Source organism: Aethalodelphis obliquidens, unplaced genomic scaffold, assembly GCF_003676395.1.
Source record: "Aethalodelphis obliquidens isolate GAN/ISIS:26980383/991018 unplaced genomic scaffold, ASM367639v1 scaffold10, whole genome shotgun sequence".
Taxonomy (NCBI): domain Eukaryota; kingdom Metazoa; phylum Chordata; class Mammalia; order Artiodactyla; family Delphinidae; genus Aethalodelphis; species Aethalodelphis obliquidens.
Window position 1 is genome coordinate 39,796,896 of NW_020837954.1, and position 26,704 is coordinate 39,823,599.

The following is a 26,704-nucleotide window of genomic DNA, read 5'->3' on the forward strand; positions in this document are numbered from 1 at the left end:
CCCGCCCAAGAGCTATCGCAAACTATGCTGGTTTCTCTTTTCCCTGGTAGTGTCCCTCTGTCTGGTTCTTACGTCTAGATGGTAAATCCTCCCAGTAATGAAACAATCAGGAGGCTCAGCTTACCCAAGAAGAGATAGCACTTTTCTCCTAGTTTATCCTTTTTGTATCCAAAGTTCTCCATTGTCTTTAAAAATATGATTTTGGGGGATAGTTTACCTTTTTTTTTTTTTTTTTCCTAGTTGTTGTGGAAGCAGTGACTTGCCACTATGGACTGGTAAATTAGTCTTGTAAAAGTAAAATAAAATTTAGACTCGTATGTTTGTTCTTTTATATATTGTATTTATATAAAGTCTGTGTGCTTAGATTATTGATGTTACTGAATGTTAATATTTGCTGTTCAATCTACCAGGCCTAGAAATTGATCATTCTTGATGTTTAGAAAAACCCTATCCAGAGAACCAATTTTAATTTCAAAATTCCTTTTGGACAGTAATAATTTAAATGAAATGTAAACAAAAATTAATTTTCTTTTTCTTTCCCCTTTTCCTGTTTAGTGAGTGATAGTTGCTTCAGGAATCTTGCAGAAGATCGCAGTGGGATAAATCTGAAAGATCTTGTACAAGATCCTTCTTTGTAAGTATTTGGTTTTCAGTATTAAGTGTAAATTAAAACTTTATGATTTGTGTGACTTTTTCCAGAAGAGTTGTAACAGAACTGATTTAAGGTTGAGTAATTTCTTGTTTTCTGACAATTTGTGTTACATATAGTGAAGCACATAGAACAGTTTCAACAGAAGTGAAGTTATGGAACACTTTCTGTTTAGAAATTGAGGAGATTTTAGAAGACGAGATAAAGTTGTGATTAATGATTGACTTTCAAAGAGTATCTACTAATGGTTGATGATATCTTACCAATGTGGCAGTAGATAGTAGGCAGGGAAGATGATTAGTAGTTGTTTTGCTTGGGAAGGCAAGATTGAATTTGTTTACATAAATTTTAAGCTTTTTTGAATAATTTATGATAATCACTTGTAAGTATAATTACAAATGTAAAACGGTTATTTGTAATAACAATATACTTGACTGTATTGAATGTATTTCTGATGTTTTACATTAGAACACTATGTATAGCACAAGATTTTTGAAGAGTTTTGTAGGTTTCAATTTTTAATGTTCTGGCTCATGAGTCAGTTCCATTCTTTATCAGAACATATTTCATATCAGAATATAATGTCACTTTCTATTTCTATTTCATGAATCAATTTTTTTCAGTTTTATATTAACTGCAAATCATGCATACTATCTTCTGTAGGAAAATATCCTTCCAGTAAGATCACCTTTTATTAAAAAAACATTCAATACTAGTTAAGCCCTGGGCAGCAGGGAAAGAAAATTGAGTGTGGGCAGATGCTTTCTTTAATGATACTTAATGCATTCAGTAAAATATATTATAACAAAAAATTACTCTTCCACATCAGATGTAATCTATACTCATCCAGATTTTACTAGTAATTCATTTAAAATTGTGTGAGGAATAAAACACAGGAGTGTGTTGAACCTGAAGGTTATTGATTTCATAATGATTTTCCAAGTCATTAAAAAATATAGTTACAAGACAGAATGGTGAAAATGATTGAATATTGAAGTTATTGTAATGAACTCATTATTGTAATGAGTTTCGAAATGAGTTTCCAATCCCAATTCTCTAATTTTTTTTTTAATGTCTCTCTTTTCCTCATTCAAAAGGATTGTCAATATTCTTTCTCCATGATTTTTATTGAAAGGAAGATTGATAAGTTGTCCTTTCAGTTCTATAAATATTTAATGAAGAATAGAATTGTTCTATATGGATATAAATATTCCTAGTAAATGAATATTGAATAACATGTGCATGAGGATATGGGAAGAAGCTTTACAATATCATTGAAAGATGTCACCCATTTGGATAAAATAAATTATTCCATTGTATTATTTGTAAGGTATATTTTTGGTACAGTGGGATTATATATCTTTTTAATGCAGTGTTTTTGGAAAAAAATGTGCTTATATGGACTTCAATAATATAAAAGCTGTGGAGAATATACTTGAAAATTGGATTATAATAATGAGTTGTAGTGTTTTGAAACACTTTGGTACTTCTTCCTAGAATGTAGAATAATATTCATAATGTCACCTATCACTAAAATAGGAATTTAATCTTAGAGAAAATTTCTAAGAGAAATTTATCTCAGATCACTACTGCATTGAGTGGACAAAATAATTCTAAGTCTCTGTTTTAAAGTAGCTAGATATCTTAATTTAACATCATTCTCTTAACTTGGCATTAGTCTCTTGGCATTAGTCTTGAATGTAAGAATTCAGTGAGCAAGAATTTGTCTTTGCCCTTGACACTTGGATTTGGAAGGAACTTTTTTCTTAATAAGAATTGTCAAAATGTACTATTAATGACTGTAATTCATTTTTTAAAGATATATTTCTTGCTGAAATTCTGTAGGGAAAGAAATGCCTGATGTGGAAAACGAATGTGTTTTTTTCAGTTGTTATGATGGGAAATATTTTATTTTGAGTTACTATTCTATAGCAACATTGACTTAGTACATACCTTAGTACATACCTCTTGTCTGGCGCAGACTCCCAGATTTTTGATGTAATTCTTTACTGTTTGTTCATCAGTTCATGTACACTACTTTTTGGTTCTATATGAATTGTTTATGTTGTAACATTAAGTAGAAAATATTTCGGAAATAACTTTTCTGCAAAAATCCCCTCAAAAAATAACTGGCATTTGATGAGTACTCCTGACTAGTGTAAGGGTTGCTAAAATTGTATAATATGTTATTTTAATGTTCCAAATAAATATTATTAGAATAAGATATGTGTATTGAATGAATGCTCTATGTTAATATGCCTGGCAGATTTGTATTATGCTTCACCTATGTGAGCTCCTGATGCTGAAAGGAGTTGATGTGTGAAGAAAAATTAAGTACTATGTTTCAATCACTAATGCTGTGAGAAAGGAAGACAGAATAAAGAGAGAAGGAAAAAGTAGGTTGAGAAGAACCCAGGCTAATCTGATCAATATTGACACTCAGAATGGTGTGCAGAGTGTCTTAATCAGATAAATGAGCAGGTATGGAATATCTGTGGACAAAGTATAGTAATAAAACCGAGTTGTATGTGTGTATATGTATGAATGAATGAAGTTTGAGAGGTTTATTGCCACAGAGGAGAGCAAAAGGGCAGAACCAAAAGTGACTACTTTATACTCATATCTATGGCAAGCTAATGGAATAATGTGATAGATCCTCTGTAGTTTATCTAAACTGTGTATAGTACACAACCCAAGATTTTTAGTAAAATCATTGTAGTAAAAGTAATTATTGGGCTTGAGTGAACTGAGTGAGCTATACTGTGTGAACATGATGAAGGAGGGATGCCATGGGAGGAGAAAAAAAAATAAAGTTGTGAATCCCTAAGCAAGACTTTCTGATCTTGTTACTAACTTTTGATTTGTTGTAATAATGAGAGCAGAATCTGACTTGTGGCAAGGTTGTGGTGAGGAGAATACATGACAAGCTCTCTTCTTTGGGTAGTTACTCTAAGAATATTTGTTTCTGTTGTAGTCTTGTAGGTGTTACGTACAAGACCAAGTAGAGGAACTTGACTTTCACTTTTTGCTAATAATGTGCCTAAAGATTTGTTTGACTTAGTAATTTGCATGCGTGTTAAATTTTGAAATAAACAATTAACAGTTTTAATTACTTATCTTCTATTTATGATTATAAACATTTTAAGAATGATTTCCTCTGCTGTATGTATAATTTGTCAATTTGAGTTGTTTTATGAGACTTCTTGTATTAGTTGTGGTCTTCAGTGGCACATTGAAAAGTGTCAAATGTAACTTGATGTTATGTTAGAAACGTATCTAATGTGATATGTAATTTTCATACATACAAGAAACTATTAACATGGTATAATTAATTTTTGTTCTTTTTAAGTGGAGAGTTATGTGCTATTTAAATCATAAAAATTTTTGCTTTTTCTTGTTATCTATGCTGGAGAGATGACTATTATATGAAAAAGAGATACTGTATATAGCATACAGGAGATACTGTATATAGCATACTTTAAGTTATATCAGTTGTTTCTCTATAGTGATAATTCTCAAAAATGCTTTCAAATTTCCATTGTCTATTTGCTGAAGATGAAAGATAAAACATATTAGCATATTTATGCTTTAGATTTGTTATTGCTTATTTATAAACTATTTAGCAGAGATAATTATTTGAACTCAGATTCATTTATAGAAATTATTAAAAGCTGTTTAAGAATCAAAAGAGGAAATGTAACATAAGAATGTAAAGGACTAACAGAAATTGAATACCTGTTTGTGCTACTCATTGTGTTGATGCTGATTGTGTGTGTGTGTGTGGGGGGGGTATAGATGGATGTGCCTTGTTTGTTTAATTTGCAAAAGCTCTTAAAAATTTTGGTGCATCGTAGATATGTGATATGTAAATCAGAGGAAGAATTGTTTAATTCATAGAAGAATTGTCCATCTCTGAATACTAGAAATATAATTCATAATGTAGGATATTAGTAATTTTCTTTATAGGGCAAATAGGAAAGGTTTATATTCCTTGAAAATTTTGCAAAACATGACAATTATGTCAGTCTTTGTTGTTTTTCTGTTACTCAGAATGTATTTTAAATTGCTTCAGTAATGTTAAGATTTTGAAAAAGATTTCACCAAATTATGACCTCTTGTGATTTTTAAGAAAGGATGATTCAATAAAATAGAAGAAATCTTAATTATAAATTCTGGATAAATTGTATTATGGATGAGGAAATACTTCTTGTCAATATTCTTGGTGTTTTTTTTTTTAATTGTGGTAAAATAAGTGTAACATAAAATTTACTGTTTTAACCAATTTTACCATTTATAAGTGTACAGTTCAGTGATGTTAAGTATATACACACTGTTGCAGCCTATCCCTAGAGTTTTTCATCTTGGAGAACTGTAACTTTATACCGATTAAACGATAACTCCCTGTATTCCCCTCCTCCCAGCCTCTGGCAACTACCATTCTTTCTGTTTCAGTAGTTTTGGAATACTCTAGGAATCTCATAAGTGGAATCATGCAATATTTGTCTTTTTGTGATTGGTTTATTTCAGTTAGCACAATTACTTATTCATCCATTGATGGGCACTGAGTTGCATCTACCTTTTGGCTGTTGTGAATAATGCCGCTCTAAACATGGGTGTGCCAATATGTCCTTGAGACCCTGGTTTCAATTCTTTTGGATATATACCCAGAAGCAGAATTGCTGTATCATATGGTAATTCTGTTTTTAAGTTTTTGAAGAACTTCCATAGTGTTTTCCATAGTGATTGCACCATTTTATATTCCTGCCAACAGTGCATAAGTGTTCCAATTTCTCCACTTCCTCACCAACACTCATTTTCTGTTGGTTTTTGTTTTTTAATATAGTAGCCATCCTAATGGGTGTGAGGTGATGTGTTCTTGGTATTTTTAATTGAACTTCACTTCTTTTATCTTTAATAATTTTGATGCAGCTCATCTAGAGAGTAAAGAAAAATAAAAGGTACTCTGATTATTATGATACTTTGGTACCTTGTGAAGTAAACTGTGTTACTTAGTAAAATAGAAATTCTTTTCACTGTCATTACAAAGATTATAAAGTACAAATACATCCAGGGTAATTTCATAACAGTATCATTTTAATCAATTAATCTTCCTTGTTATGTATTGTATTACTTGTCTTGTATTAATACTTCTCTTTGTTATACCTAATCTGTAAAGGATTGCTTTTGGGTAAAAAATAATTTTCTTTTTTAGTTAGAAGGTGCCTGGTTGGAAATGCAGCATACTAATTAAATAATAACAAAAACCTGCTAGTTGAAATGTATTTTGATAGTATAGATCATTAGTGTTTGAAAATGGCATTTAATGTTTAAGAACAAAGATAAAATTGGACAAAATAGTTGTATCTGATTGTAAATTTCTTAGACATGAACATTTTATTTACCTTTATGTGCTTCTTTACAAATTTTACCACCTTTGGTGGAAGCTATTCTTTTCATGGTCCTGAAACACAGCCTCATCCCCCTGAGTATGTATACTTGTCTTCACACTACAATCTGATTGAATGATATTTTGGTCCCTTGGATCATGACATTAAATATGAAGGAAAGGCAGGATTGCCATCTGGAAAGCAATCATATCTAAATATAGCCTGTACTTATCTGCTGGTGTTAAGACAGGTTGCCGTGGTGAACTGAATTTCTTAAAAATGCCGGTCAACAGAAGATAAACTGGTTTTTGAAGTGGTTATTTTCCGTAGAGCTGTACATTCTCATACTGCAGGTAGACGATTTTAGTTAATGTTTTTTACGGCTTTTTGATTACATTTCAATTTTAATGTTTTTTATGGCTTGCTTATTAAATTTCAATTTTAGAGTGTCTTTGAGACCTTTAAGATATTTAAAAAATATTTCTCTTTAGGTTTTTTTAAAAAATTATTTTATTTTTGGCTGCATTGGGTCTTTGTTGCTGCATGTGGGCTTTCTCTAGTTTTGGCGAGTGAGAGCGACTCTTCGTTGTGGTGCATGGGCTTCTCATTGCGGTGGCTTCTCTTGTTGTGGAGCACTGGCTCTAGGCACGCAGGATGCAGTAGTTGTGGTGCGCGGACTTATTAGTTGTGGTGCACAGGCTTAGTTGTCTGTGGCATGCTGGATCTTCCCGGATCAGGGCTTGAATCCATGTCCCCTGCGTTGGCAGGCGGATGATTAACCACTGCGCCACCAGGGAAGTCCCAAGAGACCTTTAATTATTAAACAAAATATAAGAGTTTTTATATTGTTATCCTTTGTTTCTCTTAAGATAAATTTCATTTGATGTGGAAATGATTTTTCCTAGGACAGCATTTTAAACATTACTGATCATTCATTTTGCTCTGCTGCCAATAGTTCTGCTAGATCTAAGACAGATACCAAAGCTGTCTTGTCTGTAGTAAAATCTCTAACTGTAAGTTTTTATCATTTTTAATCAGGTTCCTTTTTGGATTATATGGTTATTAGACTGTAAAGTATATATTTGGACAGTACAGCTTAATCTAGGCTGGTGCTAAGGTATTATGGTACTGTGCTCTATGTCAGAACTGCAAATCCAAAGACTTTGGATTATACTTTACTTTTAGAAGACTTTCTCTCATTTTCATCATTCCGTACATTCCTGGGAATGTATGTTGCAGTTTTTATGGGTTCATTTGTTTAAAAATTTATTTAATCAAAACACTAGTAGATATTCATCTTACATCCTTCAGCAATTAGGTTTAATTGACATTGTTCTTGTAATTAAGGAACATATGGGGCTTCCCTGGTGGTGCAGTGGTTGAGAGTCCGCCTGCCGATGCAGGGGACACGGGTTCGTGCCCCGGTCCGGGAAGATCCCACATGCCGCGGAGCGGCTGGGCCCGTGAGCCATGGCCGCTGAGCTTGCGCGTCTGGAGCCTGTGCTCCGCAACGGGAGAGGCCGCAGCGGTGAGAGGCCCGCGTACCGCAAAAAAAAAAAAAAAAAAAAAAAAGGAACATATGATTGAAGATGGATAATATCTGAGTTGTCTACCTGAGGCATATAGATGACCAATCCAGTATTAGAATTTTTTAATGAAATAAATAATGTATTTTAATTAGTTGATTCTTTCATTTTCAGCGTACAGAAACCTAAGTCAAACTAGCTTCAAAAGCTAATTTGTGATTTGATTGGCATATGTAACTAAGGAGTACTTCTCAAGGAATCAAGAAAGAGTTTCAGAAACCAGATCAAGGGTGGGAGCCTCAAAGAAGAGAATTAGAGAGTTTGTACAACTGGTTTTGTTTCTCTCACTTTCCGTCATCATCTCTTTTGGTTTTTCTTGGCTTTATTCTCACTTACGGCAGTCAGGCTTTCTCCATGAAATGGGCAAGATGGCTGATAACTTACTCTAATTCCCTTCCTTCTAGCTTCATGATCTCTCTTCACTTCATCTCTAAAACATAAAATCTCATGGAATAATTCTGATTTTGTTAATCTGGTCATGTGTCCAAACCTCCGCCAATCACTGTGGCCAGGGGTATAGGCTATCTTTACTTACCAGTCATGGGAGAGATGCCTGTGGTCAGAATGGTGGAATATCCTAATTAAATGAGAGAGAAGATAGTTCCAGAAAAAGAGTGATAAAACTAAGAGATGTGTAGTGTATTCAGTCTCAGCTGTTAATTTAAGGACAAATGTATACATTGTCAAGAATTGTTATTATTTTAAAGCAGAACATTTTGCTTGCCTTCCCATATCATCTCAATTAGATAGGTATTGGTAGTAATAGCTATAATAATTTTAAAGGACTGCATAGTTCAATTAATTGATAATAGTTGTTCCCTATTTCCTGATATTATTTACTGTTTATGTAGTACACACACGCAAATGTGAAATGACTCAGATGAATTTATTACATTAATTACAACTGGCTAGACAGCAGGTGGAATAATAACAGATTATTTCTGTCTTTCCATACTTCTTTCTTAAAAAGAGAAACTTTACCGCTATCAGTCAAAAAAGGAAAAGGAGGCAAAGATTCTCATTCCCCTTTCCATCGTAATACCTTAACTGAGGAATATTATTATAGAGGCATATAAAAGATTAATGGGAGCGCTGACAAAGTATTTTAAAAAGAGGTGATCCTTGAAATGAAGCTTTTGTTAAGGAAAAAAAAAAGGAAAGGAGGAATGGAGGGAGCAAAGAAGGAATAACAGAGAGAGAGGGAGAGAATGATTGATTATGAGAATGAATAGAAACTCCAGGGGTATGTTACACTTTTTAGAAACTCAGTTTGGCTGAAGATGAATGAGAGTCTACGAGATTAAAACTAGTGATTAAAACAAAGTTTTGATATCCATGTATTTCGTTTATCAAGAACACATTGATACATCTGACACTGATGGTCAGAGTGAAACAATGAATGATTGCATTGTCTACTTATATTAGTTTTATATTGCCATGTAACAGATTACCACAAACTTTCTTAAAACAATACGTATTTATTATCTCACAGTCAGGATTTTGGGCACAGTTTAACTGGTTCCTTTGCTCAGGATCTCCCAAGATTGCAAATCTAAGTGTTGGCTGGGGATTGCATTTTCATCTGGAGGCTTGACTAAGGAAGATTGCTCCAAACTAGTTCAGGTTGTTAGCAGAATTTGTATCCTTGTGTTGTATGACTGTATATCCTGCTTTTTGCTGGGAGTTGGCTAGTTTCCATTTGCACCTTCCATCATCTTACAGTCTATTGCCCACTACATTGAAATTGCCTTTTCTGCATGGGAATCATACTCAATTAGTTTAGTTCTGTCAATTTAGAGATGTAAAACTTAAAGCTCAGCTGAGTTGTGATTTATCTAAGGTCCTAAAACTACATGGTGATGGGCCTCCTGACAACCAGGCATTGCGTTCTTTCTACTCCTCGCCTTAGTTTTGACTTTCTTGATTTTGTTCTCACATTTAAAAAAATTTTTTTTCCAGTTTTATTGAGATATCATTGACATACACACAGCACTGTGTGTATGTCATACACACAGTGTATACATACATATGTACACACATACACACATATGTACACATACACACAGCACTGTGTAAGTTTAAGATCTACAGCATAATGACTTCACATTTGGTTTTAGTTTGTATTGCTGCGTTTATTAAAAATATGATGGAATAACATCTTAGCACTGGCCACCTAGGAACTGACATTAAAATGTTTGAAAATATTTTTTTCTATATGGCTTGTAGGTATATGACTTTTGATCATTTAATTGTTCTCTCACCATGAACTTTTATATATATATTTTTTTCTCAATTTTTATTAGGAGGAGGTGGAACAGAATTTTTGTTTCCTTTGGTTATGGTTTATGTTGGTATCTGCAGAGACTAAACGTGAGATTGAAAGTGAGATTTAACACCTGCAAAGGAAAAGCCTCAATGAAATAATGACAGTTGAGTCCTTTTGGATTTTTCAGTGAAAGATTGTTGGTTGTTGGTTGGGAAGACAAACATGCAGGTAAAGAAGCTTGCTAATCAAAAGTCTGCCTAAGTATGCTTCCCTAATGAGTTTCCTAAGAAACACCTGCTTGTGACTCAGCCCACATTAGAAAGAAAATGACAAAAGAAAAGCTAGGAGAAGAGACCCATTTATTTCTTTTCTAGATGTTTTAAGAGTTTAAAGTTTTAAAATACTATTCTTTGAGAGTAAGGAGAATTAAATTACCTTTACCCAGCTGGGAAAACGTCCACAATACTAGACAATTGGGCAGCAGTTTAAAGGAGACTAGCCCTTGCTGCCCCTTCTTTCCACTCCTCCTGGTCACTGTGGTAAATGTTAACTACCCTAATCTTTTTTTTACCTTCCGAGAGAGATTAAATGAACGTTAAGAAGGAAGCCTAAATTTTAAATTTAGGGTAATCCATTTAGGGAGGAAGGCTGGTTGAGCTGATAGAGCTTGGATTTTTTTCCTTCCTGGAGTCCTCTATGATCTCCCATGTGCTCCTCCTATATGTTGCCTAAACTTCTATCATAGCTTTTTACACTATATTATCATTGTTTGTGTATGTACTATCTGTATTTCTCAATAGATCATAACTTACTTAAGGGCAGAGACTGTTCATGTTTAATCTTATATCGCTACCACCTACCACAATAGACCCAACCAGACATATTCCTTAAATAGTTGAGTGAAGGAATGAATGTGCGATTTAGTGACTAAATGAAAGAATGGGTAATGGAAAGAGTAAGAGAGTAACAGACTGAATGTATAGTGAATATACATTGGCAAAACCTGCGTTTTCCCCATTCTTCAGGCAGTTCTAACATTCAGCCCTTTATTGGTGTTCAATACAAAAGTCTACCCTCTGTTGACCTAATAGCTGTATTTAAACTTTGATCAGCATTGGTTCCTTCTGCAGCCTCAGTATCTTTCTAAGTGTGTATGACATAAATGAGAGACCTAACTCCATGAGCAAAAGGAGTCATTAATCCTCATGGTTTTGATTTATAGGCAGTTGCTGTTTAGAATACTGAGAAGATGTCGCCAACAAAGGATTCCATTTTTTCCTGATGAAATCGAGGAAGATCCCTGAAAGCATTTTCAAAATTGAATCTATTTCTGAACAGTTCACTTTGAAAATAACTCTCATAGCATAATTTTGTAGAGGAAAAAAAATAATTTGAGTAATTCAGTCTTACTTTAACTTGTTTCTTAAAAGACAGTAATTTAAAAAGTAAGTTAAGATATTTTTCTTTTCTGTAAAGTTGTATCTTATCTTTCCCTCTTTTATAAATAACTAAGAGCATAGTCAGACGAAAAATATTTGAGTTGCACTTTGTGAGGTGAAGTGACATTTATATTCTGGTCAGACTTTCACTTAGCCACCTGGCATTGAGTGCAAATTTTTATAGTTCACTTAAATTGGAAGCAAAGTGATATTAAGTCTTGACATTTTTTAGCAGAAAAAAATGAAATGTAAATAGGGTACTTTTTAATACTTAGTTTAAAACATTCTTTTCTCCTCTATCATTAAGTCAAGAATTTAGAAGTGCTTAAAAAATAACTAGTGAGTATTTGTTGAGTATATACTATGTGTCATTTAATATGGTAGGACCTGGAAAATAATGGTAAATAAAGCAGGCATGGTCCTTGCCACAATTTGGGGGACAGTTTTTAATAAAATGGACTTCAGGTTACTCTGTTTCCAGAATACCTTTATAAAGGACAGTGGTTTGGGAAGGTGTCAGATATTGCTAAAAAGATGTAATCCAAAGGTCAGTTGTGTGTCCTAATAAAGTATATTACATTCTCAAAAGGGTAGAATTAGATCATTTGTTATATATGTTATTTATAACTTTTAAATTTAGTTATTTCATTGATTTATTCAGACCAGTGATTTAGTCAGGATAATTGGATTTGAGAAAGCCATGCAGAACAAGCTGTAGTTTGTCAGTGCCTCCCTTAAAGTGTAATGGAAAAACTGAAGACAGTGTTTTAGATTTGATCTGGCTATCACTGAAGGGATTAAGACTTGCTGAAATTGTTTGTTGCACTTCTAATTCTTTGTGAATTTACTTTAACTTTTTTTTTTGGAGGGAGTGGGGAGCAGGTAGGGAGCCTGAACAGAAGAAGCATTATCCTCCTTTTCTAAGGATCTTTTTAATGTCTAGACAACTTTATTCTTTATTGAGATCTAAATCATATACCATACAGTTCATCCATTTAAAGTGTACACTTTAATGGGTTGTTTTAAAATTTTTATTTTATATTGGAGCATAGTTGATGAACAATGTTGTGTTAGTTTCAGGTGTACAGCAAAGCTATTCAGTTATACATTTACATGTATCTATTCATTTTCAAATTCTTTCCCCATTTAGGTTATTACAGAATATTGAGCAGCATTCCCTGTGCTATGCAGTAGGTCCTTGTTGGTTATCTGTTCTGAATACAGCAGTGTACATGTCAATCCCAAGCTCCCAATCTGTCCCTCCCCTCCACCCTTCTCCCCGGTAACCATAAGTTTGTCCTCTAAGTCTATGAATCTATTTCTGTTTTGTAAGTAAGTTCATTTGTATCTTTTTTTTTTTTTAGATTCTGCATATAAGCGATATCATATGATATTTGTCTGACTTACCTCACTTAGTATGGTGATCTCCAGATCCATCCACGTTGTTGAGGTTGGCATTATTTCATTCTTTTTAATGGCTGAGTAATATTCCATTGTATATATGTAACACATCTTCCTTATCCATCCATCCGTCGATGGACATTTAGGTTGCTTCCGTGTCTTGGCTACTGTAAACAGTGCTGCAGTGAACACTGAGGTGCATGTATCCTTTTGAACCATGTTTTTTTCTGGATATATGCCCAGGAGTGGGATTGCTAGATCATATGGTAGCTCTATTTTTGGTTTCTTAAGGAACCTCCATACTATTCTCCATGGTGACTGTACCAATTTACATTCCCACCAACAGTGTAGGAGGGTTCCCTTTTCTCTGCACCCTATCCAGCATTTATTGTTTGTAGACTTTTTGATGATGGCCATTGTGACTGGTGTGAGGTGATATCTCATTGTAGTTTTGATTTGCATTTCTCTAATAATTAGCGATGTTGAGCAGCTTTTCATGTGCCTCTTGGCCATCTGTATGTCTTCTTTGGGGAAATGTCTATTTAGGTCTTCTGCCCATTTCTTGGTTGGGTTATTTGTTTTTTTGATATTGAGCCGGATGAACTGTTTGTAAATTTTGGAGATTAATCCCTTGTGGGTCACATCGTTTGCAAATATTTTCTCCCATTCTGTGGGTTGTCTTTACATTTTGTTTATGGTTTCCTTTGCTGTGCAAAAGCTTTTAAGTTTAATTAGGTCCCATTTGTTTATTTTTGTTTTTATTTCCATTACTCTAGCATATGGCTTGGAAAAGATATTGCTGCAGTTTATGTCAGAGAATTTTCTTAGAGTTTTATTGTATCTGATCTTACATTTAGGTCTTTAATCCATTTTGAGCTTATTTTTGTGTATGGTGTTAAAGAATGTTCTAATTTCATTTTTTACACATAGCTGTCCAGTTTTCCCAGCACCATTTATTGAAGAGATTGTCTTTCCTCCATTGTATATTCTTGTCTCTTTTGTTGTAGATTAATTGACCATAGGTGCATGGGTTTTTTCTGGGCTTTCTATCCTGCTCCATTGATCTGTATTTTGGTTTTTGTGCCAGTTCCATACTGTTTTGATTACTGTAGCTTCGAAGTCAGCTCTGTTTTTCTTTCTCAAGATTGCTTTGGCTGTTCAGGGTCTTTTGTGTCTCCATACAAATTTTAAGATTTTTTGTTCTGGTTCTGTGAAAAATGCCATTGGTACTTTGATAGGGATTGCATTGAATCTGTAGAGTGCCTTGGGTATTATACTCATTCTGACAATATTGATTTTTCCAATCCAAGAACACGGTATATCTTTTCATCTCTTTGTGTCATCTTTAATTTCTTTCATCAGCATTTTATAGTTTTTGGAGTACAGGTCTTTTGTCTCCTTAGGTAGGTTCATTTCTAGGTATGAATAAACCTAGGAATTATTCTTTTTGATGTGATTGTTTCTTTAATTTCTCTTTCTGATCTTTTGTTGTTAGTGTGTAGAAATGCAACAGATTTCTGTGTATTAATTTTGTATCCTGCAACTGTACCGAATTCATTGATGACCTCTACTAGTTTTCTGGTAGCATCTTTAAGATTTTCTGTGAATAATATTGGGTTGGCCAAAAAGTTTGTTCAGATTTTTCCTTAAGATGTTACAGAAAAACCTCAATGAACTTTTTGGCCAACCCAATATTAAGTAATTTGCAGTGACAGTTTTACTACTTCTTTTCCAATTTGGATTTCTTTTATTTCTTTGTCTTCTCTGATTGCTGTGACTAGCACTTCCAAAACTATGTTGAATAAAAGTGGCAAGAGTGGACATCCTTGTCTTGTTCCTGATCTTAGAGGAAGTGCTTTCAGCTTTTCACCATTGAGTATGATGTTAGCTGTAGGTTTTTCAAGTATGGCCTTTATTATGTTGAAGTATATTCCCTCTGTGCCCACTTCTGGAGAGTTTTTATCATAAATGGGTGTTGAATTTTGTCAAAAGCTTTTTCTGCATCTATTGAGATGATCATGGTTTTTATTCTTCAATTTGTTGACGTGGTGTGTCATACTGACTGATTTGTGGATATTGAAAAATCCTTGCATCCCTGGGATAAATGCCACTTGATCATGGTGTATGATCCTTTTATTGTATTGTTGGATTTGGATTGCTGGTATTTTGTTGAGGATTTTTGCGTCTATGTTCATCAGTGATATTGCCTGTAATTTTTTTTCGTAGTATCTTTGTCTGGTTTTGGTATCAGGGTGATGGTGGCCTCATAGGATGAGTTTGGGAGTATTCCTTCCTCATCAATTTTTTGGAATAGTTTCAGAAGGATAGGTGTTAACTCGTCTCAGAATGTTTGATAGAATTTGCCTGTGAAGCCATCTGGTCCTGGACTTTTGTTTGTTGGAAGATTTTTACTCACAGTTTCAATCTCAGTACTTGTGATTGGTCTGTTGATATTTTCTATTTCTTCTTGGTTCAGTCTTGGGAGATTGTACCTTTCTACGAGTTTGTTCCTTTCTTCCAGGTTGTCCATTTTATTGGCATATAGTTGTTAATGATCCTTTGTATTTCTGTGGTGTCTGTTGGAACTTCTCCCTTCTCATTTCTAATTTTATTGATTTGAATCCTCTCCCTTTTTTCTTTTTTTTTTTTTTTTTTTTTGCGGTACACGGGCCTCTCACTGTTGTGGCCTCTCCTGTTGCGGAGCACAGGCTCCAGACGCACAGGCTCAGCGTCCATGGCTCACGGGCCCAGCCACTCTGTGGCATGTGGGATCCTCCCAGACCGGGGCATGAACCCGTGTCCCCTGCATTGGCAGGTGGACTCTCAACCACTGCGCCACCCGGGAAGCCCTCCCTTTTTTTCTTGATGAGTGTGGCTAAAGGTTTATCAATTCAGTTTATCTTTTTGAAGAACCAGCTTTTAGTTTCATTGATCTTTTCTGTTGTTTCCTTTGTTTCTATTTCATTTATTTCTGCTCTCATCTTTATAATTTCTTTCCTTCTATTAATACTACCTTTGGGTTTTGTTTGCTCTTCTTTCTCTAGTTGCTTTAGGTTTAATTTTAGGTTGTTTATTAGAGATTTTTCTTGTTTCCTGAGGTAAGATTATATTGCTATCAACTGCATAAGACCTTCCAATACTGGCAGGTAGGCCTGGCCCACAGATCACTGATTTTTTCCCCTGGGTCCTGGTGTGAACAGGACCTTGTATGCACCCTCCAAGAGTGGAGTTTCTGTTTCCCCCAGTCGTGTGGAATTCTTGCGATCAAATCCTGCTGACCTTCAAAGCCAGATTCTCTGGCAGCTACTCCTCCCCTTGCCAGACCCCCAGGCTGGAAAGCCTGACGTGGGGCTCAGGACTTTCACTTGTGTAGGAGAACTTCTGTGGTATAATTATTTTCCAGTTTGGGGGTTATCCACATGGCGAGTATGGGATTTGATTTTATCACAGTTGCACCCCTTCTACCATCTCGTTGTGGCTTCTTTTTGTCTTTGGATGTAGGGTATCTTTTTTGGTAGGTTGCAGCTTTTTTTTTTTTTTTTTTTTTTTTGGGTCAATGGTTGTTCAGCAGTTAGTTGTGATTTTGGTGTTTTTGTAAGAGGAGGTGAGCTCACATCCTTCTACTCTGCCATCTTGCTGGCCAATTCCAATTCTTAATGGTTTTTATTGTATTCACAGAGTTGTGCTCTCATCACCACCATCAGTTTTTTAGAATATTTTCATTGCCCCAGAAACGACTCCCCAACCTTCCCCCTCCTAGACAACTATTAGTTTACTCGTTGTCTATATATTTGCCTGTTTGGGATAATTTGCATAAATAAATAAATATGTTCCTTTTCTGACTGGCTTCTCTCACTGAGCATAGTATTTTCAAAGTCCATCCATGTTGTTTCACATGTCAATACTTCATTATTTTTATTGCCAAATATTATTTCATTGTATGGATATACCACATTTTGTTTATCCATTCATCAGTTAATGGACAGTGCGATTTTCCCACTTCTTGGAATTATGAATAATACTGCTATGCACATTAGTTGTAAAGGTTTTTGTATGGAAGTATGTTGTCTTTTCTCTTTAATATAGAGCAAGCGGTAGAATTGCTTGGTCATATGGTAACTTCATATTTTAACATTTTAAGGAAGTGCCAGAATCACCCCCTTTCCCCCCAAATTTTTGTATTGTGGTAAAATACACACAATAAAGTTTACCATCTGAACAATTTTTAAGTGTATAATTTGATGGTATTATGTGTGTATTTTTGTGCACTTATCACCAACATCTATCTCCAGAACGTTTTCATCTTCCCCAAATGAAACTCTGTACCCATTAAACACTAACTCCAGTTCTGTGCTTCTCTGCAGTTCCCAGGAATTGCTCCTGGCAACCAGTATTCTACTTCTGTCTCTATGATTTTGACTACTCCAGAAACCTCATATAAGTAGAATCATACAGTATATATTGTTTTGTAACTGGCTTATTTCACTTAACATAATGTCCATAATGTCTTCAGAGTTCATCCATGTTGCAGCGTATCAAAATTTCCTTCCTTTTTAGGGCTGAATTATATTCCAGTGTATGCAAATAGCCCATTTGGTTTATCAGTTAATTTGTCAAAGTATACTTAGATTACTTCCACATTTAAGCTATAGTAGCCATCCTAATGGGTGTGAGGTAGTACCTCAATTTCCCTGATAATTAGAGATGTTGAACATCTTTCCATGTGCTTATTAGCCATTTGTGTGTCTTCTTTGAGAAGTGTCTATTCAAGTCCTTTGCCCATTATTGAATTGGGTTATTTGTTTTTTTGTTATTGAGTTTTTGGAGTTCTCTGTATAATGTGGATATTAATCCCTTATTATGTATATTAATTGCCCACATTTTCTCCCATTCTGTGGGTTGCCTTTAACCTTTGTTGACATTGTTGTTTGATGAAGAACATTTCTTAATTTTAATGAAGTCCAGTTTGTCTTTTTCTTTTTCTTTTTTTGCCTGTGCCTTTGATGTCTTATCCAAGAAATCACTGACAGATCCAATGTTATGAAGCTTTTGGCCTTTTTTTTTTTTTTTTAATATTTGTTTATTTGGTGGCACCAGGTCTTAGCTGCAGCATGCAGGAGCTTCATTGCAGTGTGTGGGATCTTCGTTGCGGTGTGTGGGATCTTTAGTTGTGGCATGTGGGATCTAGTTCCCTGACCAGGGATCGAACCTGGGCTCCCTGCATTGGGAGTGCAGAGCCTTAACTACTGGACCACCAGGAAATTCCCTTGGCCTACGTTTGATTCTGAGAGTTTTGTAGTTTTAAGTCTTACATTGAGGTCTTAGATCCATATTAAATTAATTTTTATGTAAGGCATAAGGTAAGAATCCAACTCATTCTTTTGCATATGGACATCCAGTTTTCCAACAGAGTAACATTTTAATATCTTTAACAATTTTTCACTATATTTTTGAAGTATTTTCTTAGTGGTTACTCTATGGCTTACAACAAATATCTTAACAGATTCTACTTATTTATAATAACTTAATTTGTGTGAGATATAGAAATATTAATACTGTATAGCTCTATTTATTTTCCTCCCTTTTTAAAAACAATTATTATACATATTTTCTCAAAAATGTTACAATCCCAACACATAAATTGTTATAATTAGGTTATATAATTTTATATCTTTTCAGGAAACAAAGTATGTGTGTATAAAAGTGTTCATTATGTTAATATTCTTACTTACTATTTTTTATTCTTTTCATTTGTTCTTGTGGCGTTATCATCTAGTATGTTTCCTAACCCAACACAGCTTTGTCCCACAAGCTTCTTGTATTATTTTGTCAATTATATTTTGTTTTTATGTGCTATAGGCCCAACAATATAATTAGGTCTTTCTCTATATACATACAAACATCATTTTATACAGTTGCTCTTTCAATCAGTTAAGAAAAAAAGAAGTATACAATTATACTGTCTTTTATAATTAACCTACACAGTTACCTTCGCTCTTCATTGTGTGTGTCTGTGTGTCTCCGTGTATATTGTAATTACTCTGGGGTATTGGCTTTTAGTCTTGAAAGTTTTTTAGTATTTATTGTAAGGTAGTTCAGCTAACAATAAATTCTGCCTATTTTATTTATCTATGAATATCTTTATTTTGCCCTCATTTTTGAAATATTACTTCCCTGGACTTAAATTTTTATTTGACCCATTTTTTTTCTTTCAGTGGTCTAAATATTTATATCATTCATTCTACTGCATTCTAGTCTCTGTTTCTGATGAGAAGTCAAATGTTTATCTTATTGGAGTTCCATAATATGTGATAATTCAGTTTTCTTTTTACTTTCATGATTTTGTCTCTCACATTTTTACTGTAGTGGGTTTATTTGTGGATGTCTTATCTTAATTGGGGTTGGTTGAGACTCTCAGATGTGTAGACCAATGTTTTTCATCAAATTTTGGAAGTTTTCAGCCATTTTTCCTTGTAATATTTTTCAGCTTCATTCACTTTATTTTCTCCTGATACTCCCATTACACATACATTGATGTTTTTGGTGGTGTCCCAGACTTTTCTGAGCCCCTGTTCATCTTTCTTTATTCTTTTCTCTCTGTTCTTTGGTTTACCTAATCTCCATTCCTTTATCTCCAATTTCATCAATTCTTTCTATTGCCAATTCATATTTAATGTTCCCCTAGTGAATTTCCATGTCTTTTTTTAAAAAATAAATTTATTTATTTATGGCTGCGTTGGGTCTTCGTTGCTGCACCCGGGCTTTCTCTAGTTGCGGCAGTCGGGGGCTACTCTTCATTGTGGTGCACAGGCTTCTCATTGCGGTGCCTTCTCTTGTGGAGCACGGGCTCTAGATGTGCAGGCTTCAGTAGTTGTGGCTTGCAGGCTCTAGAGCACAGGCTCAGTAGTTGTGGCGCATGGGCTTAGTTGCTCCGCGGCATGTGGGATCTTCCCGGACCAGGGCTCGAACCCGTGTCCCCTGCATTGGCAGGCAGATTCTAAACTACTGCACCACCAGGGAAGTCCTCCATGTCAGTTTTATACCTTTCATCTGCAGAATTTCAATTTTTCTTTTTTTTTAACATCTTTATTGGGGTATAATTGCTTTACAATGGTGTGTTAGTTTCTGCTTTATAACAAAGTGAATCAATTATACATATACATATGTTCCCATATGTCTTCCCTCTTGCGTCTCCCTCCCTCCCACCCTCCCTATCCCATCCCTCCAGGCTGTCACAAAACACCGAGCCAATATCCCTGTGCCATGCGCTGCTTCCCACTAGCTATCTACCTTACGTTTGTTAGTGTGTATATGTCCATGACTCTCTCTCGCCCTGTCACAACTCACCCTTCCCCCTCCCCATATCCTCAAGTCCGTTCTCCAGTAGGTCTGCGTCTTTATTCCCGTCTTACCACTAGGTTCTTCATGACATTTTTTTTTTCTTAAATTCCATATATATGTGTGTTAGTATACGGTATTTGTCTTTCTCTTTCTGACTTACTTCACTCTGTATGACAGACTCTAGGTCTATCCACCTCATTACAAATAGCTCAATTTCGTTTCGTTTTATGGCTGAGTAATATTCCATTGTATATATGTGCCACATCTTCTTTATCCGTTCATCTGATGAGGGGCACTTAGGTTATTTCCATCTCCTGGCTATTGTAAATAGAGCTGCAATGAACATTGTGGTACATGACTCTTTGAATTCTGGTTTTCTCAGGGTATATGCCCAGTAGTGGGATTGCTGGGTCATATGGTTGTTCTATTTGTAGTGTTTTTTTTTTTTTTTTAATTTATTTATTTATTTATTTTTGGCTGCATTGGGTCTTCGTTTCTGTGTGAGGGCTTTCTCCAGTTGCGGCGACCGGGGGCCACTCTTCATCGCGGTGCGCGGGCCTCTCACTATCGCGGCCTCTCTTGTTGCGGAGCACAGGCTCCAGACGCACAGGCTCAGTAATTATGGCTCACGGGCCCAGTTGCTCCGCGGCATGTGGGATCTTCCCAGACCAGGGCTCGAACCCGTGTCCCCTGCATTGGCAGGCAGACTCTCAACCACTGCGCCACCAGGGAAGCCCCTATTTGTAGTTTTTTAAGGAACCTCCATACTGTTCTCCATAGTGGCTGAACCAATTCACATTCCCACCAGCAGTGCAAGAGTGTTCCCTTTCCTCCACACCCTCTCCAGCATTTATTGTTTCTAGATTTTTTGATGATGGCCATTCTGACTGATGTGAGATGATATCTCATTGTAGTTTTGATTTGCATTTCTCTAATGATTAATGATGTTGAGCATTCTTTCATGTGTTTGTTGGCAGTCTGTATATCTTCTTTGGAGAAATGTCTATTTAGGTCTTCTGTCCATTTTTGGATTGGGTTGTTTGTTTTTTTGATGTTGAGCTGCATGAACTCAATAAACAATAAATGCTGGAGAGGGTGTGGAGAAAAGGGAACCCTCTTGCACTGTTGGTGGGAATGTAAATTGATACAGCCACTATGGAGAACAGTATGGAGGTTCCTTAAAAAACTACAAATAGAACTACCATACGACCCAGCAATCCCACTACTGGGCATATACCCTGAGAAAACCAGAATTCAAAAAGAGTCATGTACCAAAATGTTCATTGCAGCTCTATTTACAATAGCCAGGACATGGAAGCAACCTAAGTGTCCATCAACAGATGAATGGATAAAGAAGATGTGGCACATATATACAATGGAATATTACTCAGCCATAAAAAGAAATGAAATTGAGTTATTTGTAGTGAAGTGGATAGACCTAGAGTCTGTCATACAGAGTGAAGTAAGTCAGAAGGAGAAAAACAAATACCGTATGCTAACACATACATATGGAATCTAAGAAAAAAAAATGTCATGAAGAACCTAGTGGTAAGACGGGAATAAAGACACAGACCTACTAGACCACGGACTTGCAGATATGGGGAGGGGGAAGGGTAAGCTGTGACAAAGTGAGAGAGTGGCATGGACATATATACACTTCCAAACATAAAATAGATAGCTAGAGGGAAGCAGCCGCATAGCTCAGGGAGATCAGGTAGGTAGTTTGTGACCACCTAGAGGGGTGGGATAGGGAGGGTGGGAAGGAGGGAGACATAAGAGGGAAGAGATATGGGAACATATGTATATGTATAACTGAATCATTTTGTTATAAAGCAGAAACTAACACACCATTGTAAAGCAATTATACTCCAGTAAAGGTGTCAAAAAAAAAAAAAAAAGAAGTATAGAGTATTCGAAAGGGAGTGTTTATCTCCTTTTGGCCAAAGGCTTCATTAAGGAAAAGGAAAGAGTGTTTGAATTATCAATATCCAGAGATAAGGTAGATTGTAGGAGCACAGTTGTGGGTATTTAAAAAAAAAAAAAAGAATAGGAATTGTTTGGCAAATAATGAATGTGCAGTGCATTAAATACATAAAAGAAAGTAATGGGAAACTATTGAAGGAAGGGACTTGAATGGCAAAGGAAAGAAAACTTGTGAGCAGGAAAGGCATGTTGGGAATTGTCATTAAAAGGATAATTAACTGACAGTAGTGTGCATGAAATGGGCTGGATCCAGAAAAGCATGGAGATTATTAATGCAATTGTACATACTTGACTATTCCCATAAATCACCCTAAGTTCTAAGTTATTCATATTTCAAAAGTTAATAACTTTATATATTAAGTTGTGGAAATACTAGAATTACTTCTACAATACAAATATATGGTACATAGATTCCAGTCATCAGTCATATAATAATTTGCTTCTCTTTGATTATAAATCCCAGAATATATATTCAGGGTTTGGAATCTGAGAAGTCTCTTTTTCAAAACACTTTACATATTATATGAGCTATGTTAAAGTGGATCTAAGTTTAGTTCGTGCATCATCACGTTTCAGAAGCTGCTAGTTAGCCAGGTCGTGATATGTCTTTTTCACATATACATGAATATAAAAATAGCACTATATGTATAAATTTTCTTTTTAAGGTGCTTTACAAATATTATTTCTCCCTATATTTTATACTCCCTATACTTAATTCTCTCCTTTTATTTTATACTGCTTTATCTTTTCTGTAGCACACTTAATCAGATCTGCTTCCTTACCCTCAGGTAGAACATCTGGTAAGTAGTATTTATGGTGGAGTAGTATCTGGGAAAATAATTGACATGCAAGACAATATAGCACAAAAGTTAAGAGCTCAGATCCTCGTGTGACAACCTGGATTGAAATAGTATGTTTTCCTCTTAACAGGGCTTCTTAACCACTGGGCCTCAGTTTTCATATCTGTAAAACTGGGATAATAATCTTACCTGCCACATAGGATTATTGTGAGGCTTAAATGAGGTAATATAAGTAAGAGCTCTTAGAACAGATTCTGCTAAGTGGAAAGCACTCAGTAGATGCTGTCATTATTTTTATAATTTGAGTTATTTAGATAATCTGCGAAAGCACTATATGTACTTAACTAGAATAGTTCTCAAACTTTATTGGGCAAATTTTATTGTACAAAGGTTAGGAATTTATTAAATTATATATTCCTAGGTCACAGCTGAGAGATTCTGATTCTAGAATAGGGGTAAATTCCAGAAATTTGTCTCTTTTTAAGAAGCATCACAGGTAAACCCGTTATGGAACGTATTTTCAGAAATTTTCCTTGAGTTTCAGAAAATGTAACAGTTGAGCTATTATAGGAATTGATGCATTGGATATTACTAGTTTCCATGTAAATCATACAACTGTGGAAAGAATTTTGGCATTTCTATCAAAAGCTACAAAAATGTTTTATGATTTGATTCAGTAAATCCATTTTTGATTATTTTTCCTAAGGAAATAATCCAAAATGTTACATTAGTTCATCCTTTATTTTAAAATTTTGATATCAAATATGACAATGTCTAAATATAGATTGCTATCTGAATTATTGTTTATCTGTTTAGCGGATCATTGCATAACCATTAGATTTATAATTGTAAGTACTACAGTATCATAGGAAAATATATAGAAAATTAGAAAGCATAATTTATATGCACACAGTATTTGCAGTTGTGTGAAAATGTAACTTGGCAGGTGTTACAAAGAATGAAAGGAATATGCTCAAATTTAAAATAGTTGGCCTAGGATTAATTTAAAAGGGGGGTATATATACGTATGAACCCATTGTAAGCTATTTGGACAATGCATGGATTAAATTCAATGAATTATGCTTTCAGACTCAGCTTTCTTTGTATCATATAGTCTCTCCCAAGATAAAACAAAAATAAAGCTTCACAAGTTTTATTGTCAACACTTTCCTATAGATTCAGAGGCATTGGGTCCTCTCTAGCCTATTTGCTGAGTAGAGCCCTGATGTCAGGGATCCTTCTGACTCTCAAAGATAGAGAAAATGTATTAATTATCAGTACAATTCTAGAATGTTACACTAAGGGTTAATAATTGCTTTCTGCTCACCTGCTGGCTTATGAAAAGAGAGCTGACAGGCATTAAAGATTTGACATTACACACCCACACACAAATACCATAAGCCCAAACACAGCCAGTTAGTATAAATTTGGTACTCCCACCCCTTGCTGGTATCTTTTAGTCGATGAGTAATCAGTTAAATGACAGATTGGTGGCAAATGGTAAAGCAGAAAATAGGGTATGGCATGATACAAGAAAGTTTCTGTTTTCTATCATATAGGTTGTTTTTATTTATTCTTGTGGGACAGTTCGAGTCTTAGGATTTTTCTGGATTATCATTCTAAGAGAAAGTTAATCTACTAAATTTTGTTTTTATCAATTAGGAAACAACAGAAAATGCAACTCAACTTGGCTTAAACTACAAAAGGAATATATTGGTTTATAAAATTTAACAAGTTTATAGGTAGTTAGGGTTCAAGTATAGTTTAATCAGAGCTCCAGCTGTGTTTTTTGGTTTTGATTGATTAGTTGGTTGATTGGCTTATTTATCAATATTTATTTTTTATACTTCTCTCAACTTTGCCCTCTCACAGGCTGACAAAGTAGACAGCAATTCTAGGTTATTGATATTGAGAGAAAGCTTCTATGTCTCTGAATTCCCAGTGGATGATCATAGACTCACTTTGATTGTATTGGCTGGCTTAGGTAGTATACCTGAAGTGATCACTTTGGCAAGGGGTTAGAATGTGCTGATTGGTTTAACTTAGTTCATGCTTCAGCATTGAAGCTGGAAGTCCAAGATCAGGGTACCACTATGAGGACAGCAAGAAGGTGGCCACGCAAGCCAGGAAGAGAGCTCTCACCAGAACCTAACTAGGCTGGTACCCTGGTCTTGGACTTCCAGTTTCCGGGACTGTGAAAAAATCAATTTCAGATGGTTAAGCCACCTAATCTGTTAGTTTGTTATGGCAGCATGAGCTGACTAACATACCTGGCAAGCTTAAATGTTACACAACTGTCAAGTTTAAGGAGTATGTAGTTACTGTCTTATATCTTGATTTAGTTGAGTCTTTATTTAGTTCTAATATTTTCCCCTCATATTCCTTGCCTTTACTGGAAAATAATGTGCTTCATAGTGTGGCAGTAGATAGCCACACTTCATAGTGTGGCAGTAGATCCTTGAAAGTAATGTTTTTAGGTGCAGAAAGGACAGATAGTTTTAATTGTCCCATTTCTATATTCTTCTGTAAATATAGAATATTGAATCCAGTTTTTATATATAGATAAAATTTTGCTTCAGGTTTTTTTAAAAGAAAATATTTCCATTTTTAATGTTCACCTTAGAATTACAAGATGGTCATGCAATTCATACGTGGTACTGAATAGGTCAATAAAGTCCTTCTGACAGCTTACTATTGAAGTTGCTACTATATCTTGACATTTATAATATACCAAGATGAAATCTGGTCTTTAGCATCGTGATCGCTATTATTGTCATCAGCTCTAAATCAGTTTCTTCTGGGTTCTTGGATCAAAAGAGATGAAATAAAGACTGATACTGTTTCAACTGAAAGACATACAAATAACAGCTACTGCCAAAGATTGCTGAAATTAGAATACATAAAATATCAAATAGTGCCACAAAGTAAACATTTCTTTGGAAGACAAATCAAATATGTCTTACCTGTTCTCTGTTAAATTAATACAAATACACTATTCTTTTTTTTTTTTTTTTTTTTTTTTTTTTTTTGCGTTACGCGGGACTCTCACTATTGTGGCCTCTCCCGTTGCGGAGCACAGGTTCCGGACACGCAGGCTCAGCGGCCATGGCTCATGGGCCCAGCTGCTCCGCGGCATGTGGGATCTTCCTGGACCTGGGCACGAACCCATGTCCCCTGCATTGGCAGGCGGACTCTCAACCACTGCGCCACCAGGGAAGCCCTCTATATTCATTCTTGAATATTACGCCAAAACAGTAACATAAAATTCAAGTTATAAATTGAAGCACCGTTAATTCAAAACTATCTTTTCTGTTTTATATTAAAGTGTTAAGCTAAAACAGATTTTCTTCCTATCCCAAAATAGTTACATAAGAACAGTCTGTTGTCACAGAAATCATTCTATTATAAAGGGTATAGTCTTTATTTAAAATGTTAAGCTCCAAATATTTATCCTTTTGAGCCATCTGCTCTCCTAAATACCCGTAGTATTTTAGACTAAAATTTGAAAAATGGAAATACTTGAAAACCTTTTCATTGTTGACTTGATTTTTTTATAGCATGTGTCTTGCTTTGAGTGAAATAGATTGATGCTCATGTGAGCTTACTTGCAAAACATTACATTACCCTTATTAAAAAAAAATTTTAAATCCTCTTATAGAAAGGACCCTCGATATCTGAAATTATTTTATTAAAAATACAATTTGTGATCTAAATAAATTTAAATAGAAACTCTACTCAATATATTTATTCCCACAATAAATATATTTAACTCTTTTTTTGTCTATTCTTGACATTTTGTATATATATTTAACTCTTTAAGTTTAAAATTCTATTAGGTGAATTTATGTTTAA

The 26,704-nt window shown here is 34.8% G+C and overlaps 1 protein-coding gene across 11 annotated transcripts in view; it reads left to right on the plus strand.

The window, feature by feature from the left end:
• GPHN (gephyrin) overlaps positions 1-26,704 on the plus strand; it is a 626,342-nt gene that overhangs the window by 113,141 nt on the left and 486,497 nt on the right. For all 11 annotated transcript variants that reach the window (XM_027111532.1, XM_027111539.1, XM_027111540.1 and 8 more), the window contains exon 2: positions 556-634. In XM_027111532.1, coding sequence (XP_026967333.1) covers positions 556-634 — 79 coding nt within the window. The remainder of the gene's footprint in view (positions 1-555; positions 635-26,704) is intronic.